The following is a 21,849-nucleotide window of genomic DNA, read 5'->3' on the forward strand; positions in this document are numbered from 1 at the left end:
AAAACTCCAAACTAGATGGAATTTTGAAAGTGCCTTTCATGATACAATATTGAAATATGAAAAAAATTATAAAAACCTTAAAAAAGCATCTATTTATCCTTTGATACAGCACAGAAAATACTAAAGCCGAAACAAAAATTTTGAGAAATGATCTCCACAAAAAAATTAAAGTTTGGTTTTAGTTGGGAACATCGACACCTTACAAACTAAGCTACTATCCGCCCTTAGTCTAAAACGCACGAATTTGCATCTTCTTAATTAGTAAACAGACAGAGAGAGAGAGACAAAGTTAGGTTGGACACTTTGGACACCTATTTTTCCCATTTTTAATACCAAAGGTGCCTCCAACAGACAGACGGACGGATATTTGCTAGGTACTGCAGTATATGAAGTATTTTTTTTCAAATATATTTATTTATCATCTAAATCGTAATATCGTAATAATTTTTTAAATTTAATTTATAAGAAATACATTTTAGTATAAATGTTATGCAGTTGTATAATATTCTGCTAAAATTTCACTACATATTATTGCGAAATTGTACTTGAATTCAAATATAAAGATTTTAACGGCTGATTTAAAGTTGCATAATGCTTTCAAATAGCAGTGCCCAAACTTTAACATATCTGTGGGCATTATTAACATTGAATAAAAGCTTTCAGTTGACCATTGATCCTAAGTATGGCAACACTGTTTGCTGCGACCGTATATTCGAATTCGAATATTTAGTTAAAGAACATTGCAGAAATAGAGCTTTCTAGATTTTAATGCAGTGTTATAAATAGTGGCAAAGGTTGCAGTCGTGAGTGAGTTTATCAGAGACGCTATTTGAATAAACATCAACTGAGTGCCTTAAAGAGTGATGTGTTTTTCAAGTGAATTTTTGTACATTATAAAATGTGTTTGTATTTCTGAGAATTTATAAACGTGTATAAAATAAAACATTGAGTGACTATTTAATTCTGTGGTTGTTGTACATTTTAAATAAATAAAGAGTTGTTACAATTTTTAAACTACTAAACGGCTTTTATTTGCAATCAAAAGTATTCGGTTTATTTAAAGGAAATAAACCAACGTTTTGAAAAGGTTAAAACGTAACAATATTATTACAAAATCTTCACCACTGTACACGTTTTTGAGTTAAATGACAGATCTATCCCAATAAATGTATTTCTCATTTGTATAAACTCATTTGTTAATTTTTTCAAATTTATTTAGATATTTTTTATACAAAATTCCCTCACTAATCTCCATGCGAAACAACTGACTCTAATGTTCATTCATTTACTTGGGCGGAGGTTAAAACAAATTTGTTATCGCTCATTGTTGATAATCGCGTATAATTTCAAATAATAAACAATTAAACACCTGGCAAAATACAAAAAACTAGAAAAAACACCAAAAAAACTATAATACATGATGATAAAAAAGTTACATTTTAACTAAAACACAAACAAAAAATTTACTACTGATAAGAGATACCAACCTGCATGGAATAAAAATAAAAAAAAACGAAACTAAACTGCCTCCTAAAAATATAAATATGTATATTGGAAATATTTTATTAACTAATGATTAATCACTGCAAATAAAAAACACGAAATAATTATTAAGTAAATAATTCTGAAGCAAAAAAAAAAACCCCCCAACAACCATCGTAAAATTTTATTATTCAAATTCAGTTTCTAAGCAATTCCGTTTAACATTTTCATTAATTTGTTTTCCAGGCACAAGTGCTGTTTACTGGCCATGTGATACACATGACGATTGTACGGCCAAATACTCATCATGCTCATCGGCGACTAGTGAATGCAAATGCACCGATTTCGATATTGTGTTTTCCAGTGATTTCTCGACATGTCTGAAGACGTCACTGATTGGTGACCAATGCGAAGAAAGTATTCAATGCAATCTTATGCCAACGGGAGCCAAGTGTAAATCGGGGGTCTGTGATTGTGCCGATGGCGAAACATATGTGCGTGGACGTTGTCGGACATTAAATGGTCTCAATCAGCATTGTGATACAGATTTGGATTGTTATTTTGGTTATGATCGCGACTCAGTTCAGTGTAAAGAAAATTTGTGTACATGTGCCAATGGATATTATCATAGACATGGCAACATATGCCGACGTAAATCAATGGGTGAGTATTATTAGCAGAGAGTGCAAACAAATTTACAAAAATTCGGAGTTTATAGCTAAAAAAAAACATCAGTATAAAATAAAAAAAAAAATATCACGAAAAAAGCAAAAAAATATTTATTAAAAAATTTAAAATTGTGATATAACACAAATTTGAACAAAATATATGTATATGTATGTAGTTTGAAATTATCACCTCCAGCTTACGTTATTTAGAATGGTTCTGGCACCAGTTCTTTAATCAATTATTTCTGAAATACAATAATAACCCTCGGAACTAGTTCTAGGGAATCTTTACGGAGCTAGCACAAATTCTTAGGAACAGTTCTAGAACCAATTGTTTCATCAGTGATTTTGGTTTAAAATTGTCATTCTCTGAACTACACCATTACCAATTGTATTTCAGAAATTTCTAATTGAATTTCTGAAATTTCCAATTATATTTCAGAATTTTCATTAAATTTGCTAAAATACTCGAAATATTTGTTACTTGCAACGATCAATAAAACGTTTATTAGTTGTTAATTAGTAAAATATAATTATTTTTTTAATGTAATTTCGCTTTTTCTCTTTTCAGAAATTGATGATGTTTGTGTCGTTGACACTGACTGCGAGGATTTAGGTGAAAACGTGAAATGTAAAAGTTTGAAATGTCAATATGTCAATGAAATCAAATCCAAAGTTAATAACAACAATAACCATTCAAATATTAACAACAACATAAGTAGTAATAATAATAATAACAACAATAATAATATAATAAATACTAGAACAAAAAGACAAACTTCCACGCCAACTGAAACCACTTCGAATCTATCAAAATCTTCACCCAGTGAAAGTGATTTTAATGTCGTCACCAAATTGGTCAATGGTCTGAGTAGTACATCAAGTAACAACAACAATAACAACCACAACAGAAATAACAACAATAACACTTTTAGCGATACAGATGGTGAAGATTTCAATACGGAACCTAAACAGGAATTAGCTACATCAGACGCCGCAAACAAAGAACCACAAAAGAGTCGGGAAATCGCCGTACAGACAAGTGTCGATGCTTTTGAATTGAAGGTATTGACACCGAAAGTGAAACATGTTGGTACAATTACCACAACAGCATCGACCAGCTCCAGCAGTCGTAGACCCTCAAAACAACAACAACAGCAAAGACAAAGACGTCGTCCAACCGTATTTCGTTTTAACGATGATGAAAAAACTATATCAACTGTGTCGAACTCTGATGACGATGGTGAGAATCAAGAATGTAAGTTTTGTGCAACAAATATTAGTTTATAGTTTTAATTGATTTGTTGTTTTGCTTTTTTAGACGGTCATGAATGTACCTATAGCGGTTTACCCTGCACTGGCCTTCCTCATTCCATATGTACCAATAGAGTTTGCTTGTGCCGTCAAGGTTACTATCAAAGAAATAGGAAATGTTTTGCCGGTAAGTAAACGAATGATTAGTGAAGATGAAAACAAAATTGACATTTATGTGCTGTTTTTCAATAGCGAACGAGTGCTTTGAGTGGACGTTTTACATGTATTTTGTTTTTGTTACAATAACAAAATACGTGTTAAATTTACACTCAAAGTAGTCGTTCGCTATAGAAAAACAGCACATTAATTTTTCAATAGTATGATCCGTAGAGGGAAGGAATGTAATTAACGTGAATAGTTCCTCGGAGATAGAAACCGGTTTTAGTTTTACGAAAGAGACTCATCTTTACAACATGTCATTAAACTAACCTACTTAAGTGAACTAGATTATTTAGTTAGTTTTCATATAAAAACATGCTCTACTTCCAGCAAAGAAAATTCTTATTTGAATGCATTATTCATAAATAGAAACTATTCAGAGCTTCAATTTTAGCTACTCGAAGTAATTCCCTATAAAAAAACAAGTAAGAGAGCTATATTCGGCTGTGTCGAATCTTATATACCCTTCACCAAATTATACTTCAAAATACAAATTTTAAATATTTTTAGGTAAAAAAAATTTATTTTTTTTTCCAAAGTTGTATTTTTAATTTTTTGGAAAAAGAATTTTTTTTTGTTATAAATTTAAAATTTAATTTAAGTATGAAACTTTTCGAAAGCTTGTCTGACAGATTTATTGAAGATTTGGATCCCGAAGATATCGGGGTTTTCAGAAAATTGATTTCAACAGACAGACATACGGACTCCGCTATTTATAAGGATGGAGAATATATACATATACTCTATAGTGTCGGAAAATTATATTGTGGAAATTACAAACGGAATTACAAACTTATATATACCCTTCTCACGAAAGTGAAGGGTATAATAGCCCATTCTTGAAATACAATAGCGATCGTGAAAGCAATTATATTGTATTCCAAGGATGCACTTTTTTGCTGTTTTTGATCGTATTCCGGATGATGTTTATTATTATCTAAAGATTTTTGGCTAATTTAGTTATTTTTTTCATCTTGAATCAGCACTCAGGGGATGACCTACTCATGCAAAGCATTGTGTTGGACCTAAGAAAATAGGTTTTTAGAGGGAGGACATTCGATTTGAACTTTGGATAGTACGGCTAAATAATGAATTTTCCCTGTAGTGTGTTGTGCGGTCCACTGGCCAATCGATGCTGGTTATTTCGACGAATATACCTGTGAGGGTAACGATTTGTATAATAAAATTTATAAATTTAACCCTCTAATGCTTAAGCGTGCCTCAAGTCACTCATCGCAAAATGCCAATAAATGCAAATATAACTGACATTTCAAAAACGTTGAAAGCTTTTTAAAATAATTTAAGTGCGTTTTTAAGCAATTGTTACATGAACTTTTGAAATGCAAAATCAGTTATATTTACATTTATTGGCTTTTTTGCGTTGAGTGCCTTGGGTGTGCTTGGGCATTAGAGGGTTAAGGACGATATCTGCAAGGTTTATCTTGTTTACGAACTTGATTATAGAACAGGTTTTACCGTTGCTTAATAATTTCGTGATCAAGAAGGTCAAACAGTATAATTTGTCATTGATAACTTTTTGTGTTTCACTCAATTCGGTTCTGGAGTCTTGTTGGGTCTGCTGCACGTTTACGACTGACATGACAGTTCCGTTTGGTTGAAAACCTTCGGATGATTCTACTGAATTGAATATCCCTTTGTATTGGGATTTTCTCTCATCAAAAGATCAGTCCAACAAATATTGGTAATGATCCGTGTATAGCGCTCGTCGAAATATTAACCGCCCAAAATTCACACCAAACAATGACTCGCCAATGATGATTTTTTGATGAAAAATGAACAGAACATCCATTTAGATAAAAAAAATGTATCTACATATATCTCTCCAAGGTGTTTTGGCAAAACAAACTGAATAAATGACGGCCAATTGAAGCTTCCACAATAATTTCAATAAAATTGTATGAACAGTATTAAAATACCTAAAACAGAACAAGCTTATTTGGATTACTTCCATGACCAGTAGGGCTATAACCAAATTTTGGTCCTGGCAAATGTTGTGTTATTTACGATAACATTTTGAAATAAAAACCTCACTCACAAAAACGATTTTTTAAAGTAAAAATTTTACCAAATTTTTATTATTTTTTTAAATTTTTTATATTAAAACAGCGGATTCTTTCCCGTTACCGCAAATTTTAAATATAGATACAAGCAAGATTGATATATTGATAAAAGAATCAATTTACGTTTTTTTGGTTGAAAAAATATAAAAAAATTATCTCCAAACTTTACCGCGTTTTGTTGTGGGTGAACTATTTTGACAACCGCGAAAAAGTAAAACCTTTTTTTTAATAAATATAAAAATGATAGGGCCATTTTGATATTTGCATAAAATTTAAAATCGTCATATTAAACTGAAATGTCCCCTTCATATACAGTATATGAACTAGAACCGGCCCCTATCAACAAGTTTTGTTAATAATATAAATATAAAACCTTATTACTTTTACAGAATTGGGCGAGATAGCAGAAAGTTCGGATGAATGTGAAAACCAATTTGATGCTGAAACGAAAAAATGTATTTGCCAAAAGAATTACTTTTATGACTTTAATCTAAGACAATGTCGTAAACGTAAGTAACCACTAATCCGAGTATTTCAAATAAATTATCTCTGATTAAAAAAATAATTGTTAATTTTATGAATTTATTGTATTGCAGCTATACAATATCATTTATCCTGTACCGGAGATAATCAATGCAGTCCATTTGGTGCCGCTTATTGTCATTCTCAAATACCAAGACGTTGTACGTGCAAAGAATATGCCGAATACGACGAACTCTTGCAGATGTGTGTGTTTAAGACGGGCTTGGGCTCCGAGTGTGAGAGCGATGATGGTTGTCCCGTCGATCATTCGATGTGTTCGAATCGTAATTGTGTTTGCAAGCCGCTTTATATAAGGAAGGGGGATGAATGTCTGCCAGGTAAAAATATTTACTAGCAGATCTATACAACATGCTGGCGATTTCTTAGTTAGCTTTTTCGGATTTTTCTTTTGGAATACTACAGTTTGGTTATAACATCAAATCTCGATTAATATCTATTGCAGGCATTGGTGCTGAATGTTTGGAAAACGATGAGTGCTTGGTAGATAATTCACTGTGTGCCACAACTTCTGCTTCCAATGGCACTCAGGATGATTCCAAGTCCTGTCAATGCCGCAAAGGTTTTGTACACTTCAAAGATGAGTGTATTAAAGAAGGTAATTAAACTTAAAACTAAATGATAATAAATGATTTTACTAAAATAATTTGTTTTTAATTTTATAGCCGAGGATATTGAGGAGGAATGCATTGAGACCGAACAATGTAAACCTCTGTTGGCCACCTGTGTTGACAATAAATGTTCCTGCAGCGATAAACAACATTTCCAGAATGGTCATTGCGAAACTAGAAAAGGTTTGTGTTATTGTTATCATTAAAGTTTTTAGGTTATCTTTTAATGTTATATTTTATTTTAAAGCTATTGGTGAGGGTTGCTCAACCGCTAGTGAGTGTTACGTGGAGAAGGCACCTGAAAATGTTGAGTGCCGTAATTCGGTGTGCCAGTGTAAATTTGGTTATAGAAGTGATACCGGACATCGGTCTTGTGTTGCGTCCAATAAGAAAAGTGAGTGTTATTTATTCAGATATATCGTATATAAAGGAATTTGTATAATTTAAATTGTATGCAAATTTAGCACAATTTAATTCAATATATACAATTTATCATCTGTCTCAAAAAAATGTATTTTTTTTGGACAATACAAATGAAAGTCAGTGACAATACAATGGAAGCTTATTTTTAAAACTATATTCCGTAATTTCAGTTTTTATAAACATGATTACTGTATATAATTATTAAAAATGACTAGAGTCAAACACTATCTGCAAAAATATTAAATTAATTACTTTATGAAAGTATAAAAAACAAGTAAGAGTGCTATATTCGGCTGTGCCGAATCTTATATACCCTTCACCAAATTATACTTCAAAATTTTAAATATTTTTAGGTAAACAAAATTTAATTTTTTTTCCAGTTGTTTTTTGAATTTTTTGGAAAAAAAATTTTTGGATTGTTATTTTAAATTTTTTTTTTTTAAATTTAAAAAATTTTTTTTTTAAATTTAAAAATTTTTTTTTTTTTAAATTTAAATTTTTTTTTTTTTTAAATTTAAAATTTTTTTTTTTTTAAATTTAAAATTTTTAAAAAAAAATCGGGTTCAAAATTTTTTTCCCGATTTTGACCCATTGTAGGTCCAACTTACTATGGTCTTATATACGTCGTTGCAAATGTCTTTGAAATATCTATCATTAGATATCCATATTGTCTATATTAATGTCTTAGTAATCCAGATATAGGTAAAAAAATAGGTCAAAAATCGAGGTTGTCTTCGTTTTTTCCTCATATCTCAGCCATTTGTGGACCGATTTTGCTGATTTTAAATAGCAAAATTCTCGAAAGCATGTCTGACAGAATTATTGAAGATTTGGATCCCGAAGATATCTGGGGTCTTCAGAAAACTGATTTCAACAGACAGACAGACGGACAGACAGACAGACAGACGGACATGGCTTAATCGACTCCGCTATCTATAAGGATCCAGAATATATATACTTTATAGGGTCGGAAATGAAAAATGTAGAAATTACAAACGGAATGACAAACTTATATATACCCTTCTCACGAAGGTGAAGGGTATAAAAATTCTGAGGATGTCATTGCAAATCTACTCCAAGACTAGATAATTTAATAACAAGTGAGTTTAAGAAATTCTCAAAAATTATTGCCTGAAAGGTTATCAATAACACATGTTTACCAAAAAAAAATTTATCTTTTAAAAACGATGGTTTATTTCCTTTAAATAAACTGGGTTCTCTTAATTGCTAATAAAAGCGATCAGTATTTTAAAAATTGTAACAACTCAGGAATTTTTATTATCCTATTTCTTTCATTTAATATCTATCCATATTTGTAAAAATTACTAAGCTCTACAAAGCTGTGCAAAATACACCCAGTATCTCACATTGTATTCTACAGGGTGGTCACAAATTTTGATTATATGTCCTCCTGTACTACTTGTTTGTATCATTTTGCAATCGAACCTGTAGTTTTTAAGGGAGCCCACTGTGTCGGATTTAAACGGTATTATCAGGGTTATTGACCCCGGCATATAATAGGAGACATTAGTTGGAGTGCGGTAAGGGAAACAAATGAAAATATAACTAACACGTTCATTTTTTTTTTGTTGTTCCAATTTTAATGTAATGTAATTTGCATTCTTAGTAAATATCTCAAATAATGTTTACGTCCTGGATTTTTTAAAACTATTTTTCCCGAAGTTAGCCGACCTAAAATAACAAACCCATATATTTTTAACATCATTATCACATGATCCTTGTAAACTATTGTTCTCGTATTAGTATTGCTCGTATGAAAATATACAAAGAATATTTAAACTTGTCGAGACAGATGAATTCAATTACAGCATTTGTAAGATCGAGGGGGCCTAGGGGAAAAAGTCTGGACCCTAAGAACACAAATAAGACAGTCAAGTTTGGCGGTGGCAATTCTAGATTCTAGCAAAACACTGACAATGACCAAGTGGTTACAGTTTGTGAGGCCTGCCCAATCGTCAGATCTCAATCCCATAGAAATCGTATGGGAAATTGTAGATCACAAAACATAAACTCTTAAATTGGTTCAATGTTTTTTTTTTTTGTGAAAATGAAGCTTTAGTTTCCATTGTTTTGTCAATACCAAAACTGTATATTATACATAAATATAACTTTAATAAATATTTTACTTATTTACAGATTCTTCCGGAAGGCCAAGTGCTCTTAAAATAATAACATTCATGTTAATTGGTTCAGCATTTCTCATCACTAGTGCCGCTATAAAACAAGCCTATTATTAATTTAAACGAAATCCTTTTTAACAAAAACACACACAAACCTACAAACATTAACAAAAGAAAATTGGAACTGAAAACTTACAACAAAAATATTTAAATAAATTATTTTAAAATTCATGAAATTCTTACAATCATTTAAAACACCCACAACAATATCAACAAATTGTAATTAGTACTATGTAATAATAAATAACCAGAAAGCAAATTGTTAAATTTATTTCATTTCTAAATTAAATGCACTCTAATAATAATTTATTTAAAATTTAAATAACACTCTGCTACAGCTAAACAAGCAAAAACAAACAAATCATACAAAATTGTAGAATTTTTATTTTACTGTAAGAAAAAAAAAAAACTTCAGACAGTCATTTTAATTAAAGCAATATTTATTGTAACTAAAAGATAATTATTAGTATAATATATACTAAAAATTAATTTAAACATAAAACCCTTAAAAAAATAACAAAAATCAACATCTACAACTGAAAAACTCTATTGTAATAATAAAAAAAAACAAAGATTTCTAACTTTAATTCTTACTTATAATCCTAAATAAGAATACACAAAAATTTAGTTCAAAATTTTCTAGAGTTTAGTTAAAATGAAATGGAAAACCAGTTAATTAGTTAATAATTTTTTATGCATAAGTATTTAGTTATTTAATATATTATACTTTTTTCGAAGTTATTAAATATGAAATAAAATACATTTAAAATGAAAGGAACTTTTTTTTTAAGATGCTGTCGTAGCTGATCCCAAGTAATTATGATATTAAGCGTTACTTCTGATATTTGTAACACCCACAAATCACTTTTTGCACATATATATTTTCACTCCAACGACGAATCCTATTGAAATTGCTTTAAATCGGTCTATTATTTCACGTAGCCCTCCCGAAATAGGACTTTTTTGTTACACTTAACCAGCATAAATGTCTTAAAAATATTGGAATCCAAATATAATTCAACACTAAATTATACCTCATAATTTTATAACGATTGGTCTATAAGCTGTCACAAATCCTATATATCAGACCATATATATTATTATATCCTACACCCTAGTGCAGACACAAAATGGGTTAAATTTGGAAGGGTCTATAAAGAACCACTTTTAAAATACAACACATTTATTATGTTGAAATAATATCTTTAAGATAAAAACATGTAAGAAAGTGTAGTCGGGCAAACCCGACCATATGATACCCTACACCGACTATATGGTTATAAACAGTTTTTTTGATATGAAACTCATTTGTAGTGAATCTTATTTAAATACCAACATTTTTAAGATGTTTATGGTCGATAAAGTGATTTTCGGAAGTGGGTCTTATGTGGGAACTATGACAAATTATGGACCGATCATCACAAAAGTTGGTGGTATGATGTGTGTTAAATTATATTTGGATACTAAGGTATTTCAGGGATTAATGACATTTTTGTGAATGGTGCTTATATGGAAGCTATGATCGGTGCCAAATTTGGTAGCACCAGTTTAACTTATGTAGAACTTATTTGTGCTGAATTTGGTTTGGATATGTTTATAATTAAGATAATTATGAGAGCTGAACTATTTCCAGATAGAGCTGTTCTATGGGGGCTAGGAGAAATAATGGACAGATTCTAACCAAATTCAAAAATCTTAGTCCTTAATCGACTCAGAAAGTGATCCTGAGCAGATTGGTATACTTTAAGGTGGGTTTTGGGACAATATTTTTGCACGTTACAAACATCAGCACTAATCAAATATACCCTCTCACTATTGTGGTGTAGAGTATAATTGAAATATTTGGGGTATTCACACGGTGTACTATTTAGTCATATTGTCATAATGTCCTAATATATTATGATAGTTTAAATAAATTTTTGTTGTGTTTCAAACAAAAAAGTTCTAAACTAATAAGACTATTTGAACTATGTTTATTGTTTTTCCATAAAATAATATTTTTTTTTGTTTAAAACACAACAACAACTATTATAATATATTAGGACATTATGACAATATGACTAATAGCAGACCGTGTGAATACCCTCATTATACTTTTGTAAACATTTTTTCAGGGGCTAAGATTTAACATTCAAAATTTGTGTGATATTAACCCTATTTATTGGACTTGTACAAAATATTGATTTATAATTTTTCTGTGTTATCGAAGATAGTAATTTTTCAAAAAAAAAAAAAATTATTTTAGTGGAATTTGTAGCAAACTTTAAAATATACTGCATATTTAGACAAAAATTGTGAAATTTGGAAATTATGGACAAATTATAATTATATATCTATACTTTGTTCATAAATATAAAATGATCAATAAAAGGTTTGTTCATTAGCATATCATACATTTGTGGAAAGCAATTGTAAAAGCGAAGACAAATATAGAATTTAGTAAAAGCCAATATTACAATTTCCAAAAAACCCAACAAAAATTTGGGAACTGGTAAAATAATAATATGAATAATTTTAAATACATGGTAGCATCTAAAACTATTTACCGTTTTGTAATTCTTTAGGATCTTAGAACACTTAGAGCTACCCACTAAGGGACTAAAAATATCTTAAAGGAATGGACCTAAGCTTTCTTTTGACTAAAAAAAAAATTTTTAAAAAGGGCCCATTTTGAAAAAAAAATCGTATTTGCAAAAAAAAAGTCAAAAATTGTAAGTCTTGAGTTAAAAAATATTTATTTTGATAGATATCCCACTCGCATCCCACTAAGCGACCAAAAGGGTCTTCAAGGATAATATCTAAGCTTTTGTTTGAGCTAAAAAAAAATTAAAAAAGTCAACAAAGTTTTTGATTTTGCAAAAAAAGTCAAAAATTGTATGTTTTGAGTTACAAATTTTGATGGATATCCCACTCAGCGACCAAATAGGTGTTCAAGGAAAATATCTTTTTTGATTTCGGAAAAAAAATATTAAATTTTTTTTATTTTTTTTTTAAATATTTTTTTTCTAAAGATTGAAGAAAGAGCTATCTAAACTATTTGGGATAGATTTTGCTAAGAACAATAGGTAATAAGTTACATGGATAAGAAAAAACACCTGTTTGACCAAAATGTCAAAATTTGACCCCCTATAACTCAGAGAGTTCTCGACCGATCTTGTTGAAAAATTGTGTCTGAGTTACTATCCAATATAACTAACCTTGGTTAGTAATTTCATCACGATCCACTAGTTATGTTTAAAATTTTAATTTATTCATCAATTTGATTTTCTAATTCTAAATTATCAACCACATTTAAAAAACAAGGGCTCAAAAGACCTCTCGATTCTATTTCTTCTTCACTTTCCGATTGCTCTTCATCTGTTTGGTAATTTTCTAAAGAAATAGGATAAGATTTCAGCATATTGATTACTTTTGTAGGAAACTTTTATTTCTTCTGTTTTTTAATCCGTTTGTTCAGAGAAATACTGGAAATGAAAGGATCAGACGTATCCAATGCTCTATTAAAAACGTCGGTCAAATTATTCACACGGCTACTTTTTCGTGCATGCAACAATCTATCAGATTTATATATTTTATGACGCGATTCAGAGGCGTCTTCACCGAAGCATCCAACGGGAAGCACAGTTGATTCAATAATTTGACGTGAATGCAGAAAAACTTTATGAACAGTTGCTGTCATTGGCATGTTGTTTTACTCCATTTGGTTTTTATATTTGCACAAAACATTCGTGACTGCTCCTCTAAACATTGATTTAGATTTTCTGAACAATCACTTTCATCAATATGTGACAAGAAATATGCATATATAGCGGCTCTTTTTTCATTTTCACCGTATTTCTCATGCCATACATTAAATAATTCTGAGTTTTTCACACTGTATTTACCTGAAAAAATGCATTTTTTGAAAAAGTATGCAAATATATGCAGCTGAAATATGAAAAATTCTGTAGGTAATTGACTGTCCTAAAGAACTGTTATGATGTTATAACTAACATCTGCTAACATTTTTTTGTAAGTCCAAATAAAATTCAGTTTCATAATTTTATTATTTCATCGTAAGGTCACTTTAATTTTTCCAATTTAATCGGTCTAATAGCCGAGTTCACCAAGATCTCTCTATATATTAATAAAGTACTCACTTTCAACATTATTTTCCATTTTTTAATTTTTAAAAACTCTATATATTTATTATGAAAACTTTTATTAGATATTGTATCAAAATTAGCTGCACTCAATCGTTATATGAAAACTTATTTAGAAATCGAACATAAAACAACTGATAAAGTGACAAATAATCAACTTTTTTGCAAAATTTAAAAATATATGTTTACTTTGTTATATTTTTATTTATACTAAAGCATAAAAAATGTATTTTTCAAAAATTTAAATTTTACATTTTGGCCAAGAAATGGGGAAAATTTCCTATAGTGCCATCGGAAGACATCGATTTCAAAAGTTGGTTCACTTGACATGAAATGCCCCATATATTAACATAAATAAAGCAAATCAGCTGTTCGTGCTTAAATTCTAGAGAAACCCTTATTCAGGATGCACTAAGTAAGGTGAAATCAACAACACAGCTGATTTTTATTTATCTATTTTGAAAGTGCTTGAGTTTTGTAAAACAGAATTTATTTTGAAAAATTAATAAATTTTATTTTCAAAGAAAAAAAATTTAAATCAAAAAACATGAATGAAAATGTGAATAAAAAGATTTCATATAATGAAATTTGGATAAAGCTCTTTAAACCGTTGTTCTTTTTCAAATATAATTTAAATTTAACGGCCGTTTTTTAGTTAATATGCAAAAATAACAAAAGCTTTGTGTTTACGTTGGTAACGGTTTTGTCAAAGATTATTTACATTGTGTGTTGACTAGAGATGCCAAACGGGGAATCCCGTTCTCGAAAAGCCCGGAATTTTTTAATTTAAATCCCGGGATTTTCGGGATTTTCCAAATCCCGTTTTTCATAAATAAATAGGGGAAATTGTAATTTTTGTGTGCCTTTTTCATGCATTTTGACATTCTACATGCCCAAATATCACAAAGTGATGCTCAGAAAAGTTGTTAAGCTCAACTACTGCTACAATATAGCTAATAAAGGAAAACCGTATTTTTGGTTTTCTTTGAGTGGGGCTCTAGAAAATCAATTCTTCACCTTTTTTGTAAGTTGTGTAACAAAACTCAATTTAAATCCTCTTCAAATGAAGTAGATTTTATCTCAGAAGAGGAGCTGGAACAAAATGAAAATATTTCGATTGCTAAAAGATAAAAGATAAGGTACTGTTTTTACCAGTATGTACATTAGGCTGGGTCGATTTGTATGGACGATCAAAAACTAAAAAAACGTATAGCAGAAACGCAATCTACGGAAAATTCTAAGAAAGTTTCCTCAAGAAACCATAGGTCTAAAATCAAATCCTATCTTGCATATTTCGTATTTTATCCAATAAAAAAACTATTAAAAATAAAATACTGAAATATCATTGGATAAAAGACGAAATTCGCAAGATATGATTTGATTTTAGACCTATGGTTTTTGAGGAAACTTTCTTAGAATTTTCTGCTATACGATTTTTCGTAAAAAAAAATCGACCCACCCTAATGTATTTATTGTTATTTCTTCTTATATAATGTACTCATGCAAGTATTTTAAGCTATAAAGACATTATTATTTACGTTTCGTTCTTATAATTTTCAAAAATCAGTCCCGATTAGCATATCTAGTGTTGACATAAAAAATAATGGCCCATAATCATAGTCAAACACTAAAGTCGGTTCTTTTTAAAAACAACTTTAAATTAAAAACCCACTTTATATTATTTCCCAACTATAGTCAAAATTAAAGTATGTTTTAAATTGAACCGACTTTAACTGGGTGTCACCTCACATGTAGAAAATGTTTTCATACAATATACAAGGAAATACAGACAAGTGGCACCGCTGAACAGCTGACATAGAAAATTAAAACAAAAACCAAAAAAGGTAAACAATAAAAGTAACCGGGAAAACTAAAGAAAAACAGTTTTTTGTGGTGGAAAAATGGAAAAGATAAGATTAGTATCATATTTAGAATATTTTGGTACTAATTTTATTGATAACTGTTCAATAATTGCAAAATCTCTCCCAAATTCTTGTAACTTAATTTTTTTTTACTTTTTGCCAAACTTTTTTACATGGCGAAGAACAGCTGATGCTGTTGTTAAATGAGTTAATAACAGCTTCAGCTTGTTTTATTTTTACAGTCGACTTTAACGTCAAAAATATACTTTAACTTGTCTATGGTAGACCTAAAGTCCACTCTTAAGTAAAGACGACTTTATTTCTATTAAAATATACTTTATTTCTGACTATGATTATAGGCCAATAAATTTAAAAATTCTAACAAAAATTAAAATCTCTTTAATTCCGAAAAGCTCTCACCTTACTTATTACATCATTCCCCTGTTAGTAAATTTCTATGAAGCAAAGAATAATATTTATTTTTCATCTCAAAAAATACGAAATTTCAATATCATCTAAATTTAAGAAAAAAAATTAAATAAGAAAAGTTTAAATTCTAAAATACGCATAACTTTATATACGTATTTTAGAACTATGCATTTTATTATAGGCCTACTTGAGGGTTTAAAAATTTGTCTGAGATATACCCCTGAGGTCTTAAAGTAGAGAATTAAGACCTGAGGGGTATATGGAGTCCTTTTGAAATTTCATGCCAGCTAGAAATGACAGATTTATTTCCAAAATATTTAGATTCAATGTACTGATTTCTAGAAAACTATAATACAATGATAGAACTGCTTCTAGAAGTAGTTACGACATCACTAGTTTCAAGTATGTTATTATAGTATATTCATTCAGTCTTCCGAATGCATCTATGACAATCTTTGTTATGATAATTATTATGAATCAAATTATGTACCAATTATCTAATTTTTTTTATTAATATTATTTTACAATAAATAAGTATATTAAGTATGTATACATTTAAGTAACACTGAAAATAAATACCATAAAGAAATATTTCTTTTACTCTGTTTGCTCCTCATCAGACGATTGGGCGATATCAGAATGTTCAGATGATTGATAAGAACGTGCATTTTTTAAGCGTAAATATTTGACGCCCATTAAATATATCTTTTCATTGGCATCTTCGACAGCATTGCTTAACTCGTTATTCTTTTGGAGAGACTCCTCCTAGACATTAAATGTTGTAATAATTTTAAAATGATTAAATCAACTATTAAGTAAACATTAAACCACTACCAATAGTTTCGAGCGCTGCTGCAGCAACTCTTTAACATCATGCAACTCCCTTATCATGGCATTACGTTCCATGGCATGGTAGTCACGTTGTAAACGACACTCTTCTTCCAGCTCTTGATTCAAACGTTTCAAATTGTACATTTCCGTTAGCATGTGATTCTGTTTGTCCATTATGGTTTTTATCAAACTCTCTAGATTTTCTATGGTGATACGAGCTTCTTCTAGGTTTTTGTTTAGCAGCCAATTTTCTGCACGGGCAGCCGCCAATTCGCTAGCGGACACATCGTTATTGGATAAAGCTTCAATGCTGTAAATAGAATTTCTTAAGTAAACAAATTGATATCCTCGCATTACTGGTAACTGTGTTTACCTGTTTTCAGCATTTTCTGCATTAAGGACATCTTTTTGATTAATTGAAGCATCTGTTAAAGGATCTTCGGTTTCCTGACGATCTTTGGTATGAACAAAATATTGACAAATGCACGACATTTTTGTTAGTTAATAAAAATATGTAAATAATAGAAATTGTAAATAAGTTTTGAAAACTGTTTCTAAGTCAGGGATAATTAAGAATTTCAATTAAAAAAATAAAACATCACGGAAAAAATTCACTCCACTGCACAACTTCTGACGACTTCTATTCGTATGAAAAAAGTTGTTAGTTTCAAACTGTATAGTTAGTAAAAGTCTGTTTGTCAGTTTCTAACTGACCAATAGAAAATTCATTAGTTTCTTACTTACTGACTAATTTTCGTATAGAAAAAATTTTAGTCACTTTTTGACTGATCACTTTTCGTATAGAAAAGTTGTCAATCTGTCTCTGACTGACCAATTTTCGTATAGAAAAGTTGTTCGATACTTTCTGAGGTGTCTGTTAGTCAGTTTCCTACTGACAGCTTTCAATATAGAACAGTTGTTGGCCAGTTTCTAACTTTTCATATAAACAAGTTGTTATTCAGTTTGTGACTAACTTCTTTTCGTATAGAATAATTACACTGTCCAACAAATTGAAACTTTTTTAGATATGTTGGGCCTACGGACGTTCAAATTTTTTTATATATCATCTATATTTGCGATAAAATTTCGAATACTACAAAAACAACTTGATAACGGTTATCTCGTCCATATAAAAAGTTACACGCATCCAAACTTGGAACATGTAAAAATTGCCGTATTTTATATATAAAAAAAGTTAACATTTTTCAAAAGGGAGCAAGGTTTGTGGAGCTCCTGATGAATGAATACAATATTTTTGTATAAGTAGTTGGTATTGTTGAAAACCTTAGGACTTGAAGATTAACAGTTTAGTGAAATAAAATAATTTTATGAATTTTTCTGACCTCATTTACCTTAGAAACTAAAAAATTTTAATATATGGATTTTCCATAAACAAAAATATAAAATTTGAATTAATGTACATTTTTAACGGATAAATTTATTATAACAAAATTTGGAAATATTGTATACCCAAATGTTCTTAAATCAATGGCATTATAATTATTGACAGTTTTTATTTCAAATATCAAAATTCTTAAAAGGGGGAAAATGAGTTTTTTTAAAGTGCCTACTGGGACGTTATTTACCGCGCGATAGTAAAATAACTTTGTACGTGTTTAAATAAGATATAGGGCTACACAAACGTGGAGCATTTTCGAGGATATGTGTTTTTCCTTTTTAGAATTTTTTACTCAAACCGAATTTTTTTTTAAATATGCGAAGTTTGGATAGTTCTGGGGGCGACTAGGTTCGCTTAAGTTAGCCAAGTTTTATTTTACACGCTTTTGCATTAGGTTCTCTTTTTGGATCATATACAAATTGTATATAGTCCCGAAGAAATTTTTTTTCTACAAAAGAAGGACTTTTTGGTAAAAAAAATACGGTTATTTTTACATGTTCCAACTTTGAGTGCTTGTAACTTTTTATATGGACGAGATAACCGTTATCAAGTTATTTTTGTAGTATTCGAAATTTGATCGCAAATATAGATGATATTTAAAAAAAAATTAACCTCAGTAGGCCCGACATATCTAAAAAAACATCGAACAAAATTAAAAAAAAATAAATAAACCTAAATAACTCTTGACCTAAAAGTATATATGTTTTTGTAGAATATTTTAATACTTAAATGTTCTTTTTGAAAGGATTTTTTAAAATTGACCCCTAAGGAGAGGAGCTATAGGGTTAAATTATCCCCATAAAATTCCTCAATATAACTCTGACAATAAGATTTCTCTTAGACATTAACTTACAAAATTTTTTTCAGTTAGTTTACATCTTCCTTCGATCAAAAAATGAAAACTTTGACCTACTGTAAAAAAAAATTCAGACCAGGTGGACTATTAGTTTATTCTACAAAAATGATGTGCTCAACATGCCCTTTCAGAATTATAGGGTCGCTATTCTGTTCCAAAACAGCTGTTGACAGTGTTATTAGTCAGTATCTGAATGACTACTTTTTCGTACACACAATTTCTAAGTAATTTTCTGACTGTAAGTCAATTTCGTATAGAAAAGTTGTTCGACAGTTTCTGAATAGAACAGTTTCCGAATGACTACTCTTCCTATCTTTAGTCAGTTTCTGTTTTTATTTTTATTCTACTTTTTTGTACATTATATTATATTCGCATTTATTTATTCTCTATCTGCCTGTATACCCCTGCTATTTACTTTTGTGTTGTAATAAATATCCAACAAACGTGTTTCCTCTTTCAATATAAAACCCCACATGCTTTTAAAAATTTTCTAAAGTTCAACAGAAACTCCAGCCGAACGAACAACACAATAATGTATTTAGGCCACAATTATTATTAATCACTACACCAGACGTCTGAAAACTGATGATTAATAAAAACTAATTGTTAAAACTCAACCTCACAGTTAAGTCAGCCCTCTTTTGCCCCCTTTAAACTTTAATGACGCCATTCAATGGTGGCCACCATAACTGTGACGTCTCTTGAAAATCTGTATTTATTTCAAAGACCACCACACGACATTTCGAGTTTGGTGGACTCAACACATGTAAGTTATTATTGTGTCTTGATTGTCTTAACATGCAATCCTCTAGATTTGTCCACGAACTCATCCTTCAGAATGTTTCATGCGGTTGTTGTTGTTGTTGTAAATTTGTCATTTTTGTTCTGACGTTGTTAAAATTAAAACACAGATTATTTTATGGAACAACGAAATACTTAATCGTTTGGATGAATAACGGTCGTGACATTTATTCCTGGTAAATCGCGTGCTGTGTAAAAGAATTTTATTTTATTTTACTCTCTTTATAAAAGAAGTCATGTTAAGTGGTTTATTCTATTTGAAATGCATGTATTTAAATATTTTTCAGAAGTTTCATCGAAATTTATTCTTGCCATTGCACTGTGGTTCCAAATCAAAATTATGAAAATCGATATCTTCAGAATTTAGAAAAATTAAGTTTTTTTCGGAAGCTGACAATCTGCTCTCCTCCAATACAAATGGGTTTTTCAATTGGACATTTCGTTTTCTCGACAGAAGCGCCAGAAGTTCAACAAATTTTGAATCATATTTTCGTTATTTTTTTTTTAATATTTTACTGCTTTAATAAATTTGATATATCTTAATTGTTTTACCATATAGAAATTCATACTTCAAAACATAGATAAACATTACTATAGACTTTTATTGGGTGTATATCTTATATCTATGGGCCTCTCCATTTTCCTGTTATAGTCCTTTCAACTTGGGTCTCAAATATACTGATATTTTTTTTTCTAAGAATGTTATATAGCTTGTCAAAACAAAAGACCGTCGAAGCCCGTCCAATAACTATATACATCATTTAAAGAAACTTCTGGGGAATTTCTTTGTAAAAAAATTGTAGCCGCCAGCACCCGCCGAAGTACTTTTTTTAATTTTTACGGAATGGAATTTTTAGACCCTACTGTAACTTGAAAAAAAGTTTATATTGATCTTTTAAATTTTTTTTTTTTGGAATCGGAGATACCAATTCTATATAATATTTTTGTCCATCTAGATTTTGATTTGGAACCACAGTGCATTGGGCTGTACATTCAGGGAATGAAAATTATAGTGACGATATATAAATAATTGTAATATTTCAATATTTATATACAAAAATTATATTCATACAAATTATTAACAGCATTTTCTTGGATACAAATTGCTGCTCGGTGTAAAATTTTAGTTCAGTACAGTATTTTTTTTTATGGGCCGATCATCATAAAATTTGTTAGAGCAATTTTTATAAATATTGACATTTTTTGTTTCGAATTTCAACTTGATAACTCTATTTTTAAGAAATTGATGAGGATTTTCGGTAGTGGACCTTATATGGGAGCTATGGTCAAATATGGACCGATATTCACAAAATCTAGTAGTAAGATAAATAGATACAAATTACTGATCTGTGTATAATTTCATTTTGATATCGAAATGTTTTAGATATTTATTAAGGTTATGACCAATTATGGGCCGATCTTCATAAAATTACAGTGATTTCTATATGGGAGCTATGGTCAAATATGGACCGATATCCACAAAATCCTATAGTATGATTTTCAAATATAAATTACGGATCTGTGTAAAATTTTGGTTTGATATTCATATTTTTTAGATATTTATGCCGATTAATGAGTTTTTCGGCAATATGTTGAATTTCAACTTGATAGCGACATTTATAAGATATTTATGCTTATGTAAGAGATTTTCGGAAGTGTAGTTTATATGGGGGCTATGGTCAAATATGGGCCGATCCAAAAAAAATTTAGTAATGTAATTTTGTTTACCACGAAACTTATTTTTGCTGAATTTTCTATGGATACTGCTATTTTCAGTTTTTTTTTTAAGTGAAGTAACACTCAGACATTAATGTCTATATGTATATTAATTGTGTTTACTTTCTTGTGGAAAGGGGATAGACTGGAGAAGGAAAGGTGGTGAAAGGAGAAGAAAGCTTTTTTTATTTGACAACTCTGTAATTGCGCGTTATGTTTTATATTAATACAGGTTGAAGCGCCTCTGGCGGTGAGTAAACGCACTATTCATAGCTAGTTTCTAGCAATTTATAGCCATTATTTAATTTACTTCTGCGGTGTATTAGTGCTATAC

At 29.7% G+C, this 21,849-nt stretch overlaps 2 protein-coding genes across 2 annotated transcripts; one reads left to right on the plus strand and one right to left on the minus strand.

Moving 5' to 3' along the window:
* The first annotated feature begins 1,732 nt into the window (after positions 1-1,732).
* LOC135956874 (uncharacterized) lies at positions 1,733-9,609 on the plus strand. Its single transcript, XM_065507478.1, has 9 exons — positions 1,733-2,145; positions 2,722-3,408; positions 3,472-3,591; positions 6,094-6,213; positions 6,301-6,564; positions 6,690-6,842; positions 6,910-7,038; positions 7,103-7,249; positions 9,436-9,609. Exons 1-9 carry the CDS (start codon positions 1,917-1,919, stop codon positions 9,534-9,536), a joined length of 1,950 nt encoding a protein of 649 aa, XP_065363550.1. The 5' UTR covers positions 1,733-1,916; the 3' UTR covers positions 9,537-9,609.
* A 6,899-nt stretch (positions 9,610-16,508) lies between these two features.
* Positions 16,509-17,235, minus strand: LOC135952560 (uncharacterized). The gene is made up of 3 exons (XM_065502568.1): positions 17,117-17,235; positions 16,747-17,053; positions 16,509-16,677 (listed from the first exon to the last, which is right to left on the minus strand). Exons 1-3 carry the CDS (start codon positions 17,233-17,235, stop codon positions 16,510-16,512), a joined length of 594 nt encoding a protein of 197 aa, XP_065358640.1. The 3' UTR covers position 16,509.
* Positions 17,236-21,849: the final 4,614 nt, after the last annotated feature.

Source organism: Calliphora vicina, chromosome 1, assembly GCF_958450345.1.
Source record: "Calliphora vicina chromosome 1, idCalVici1.1, whole genome shotgun sequence".
Lineage (NCBI taxonomy): Eukaryota > Metazoa > Arthropoda > Insecta > Diptera > Calliphoridae > Calliphora > Calliphora vicina.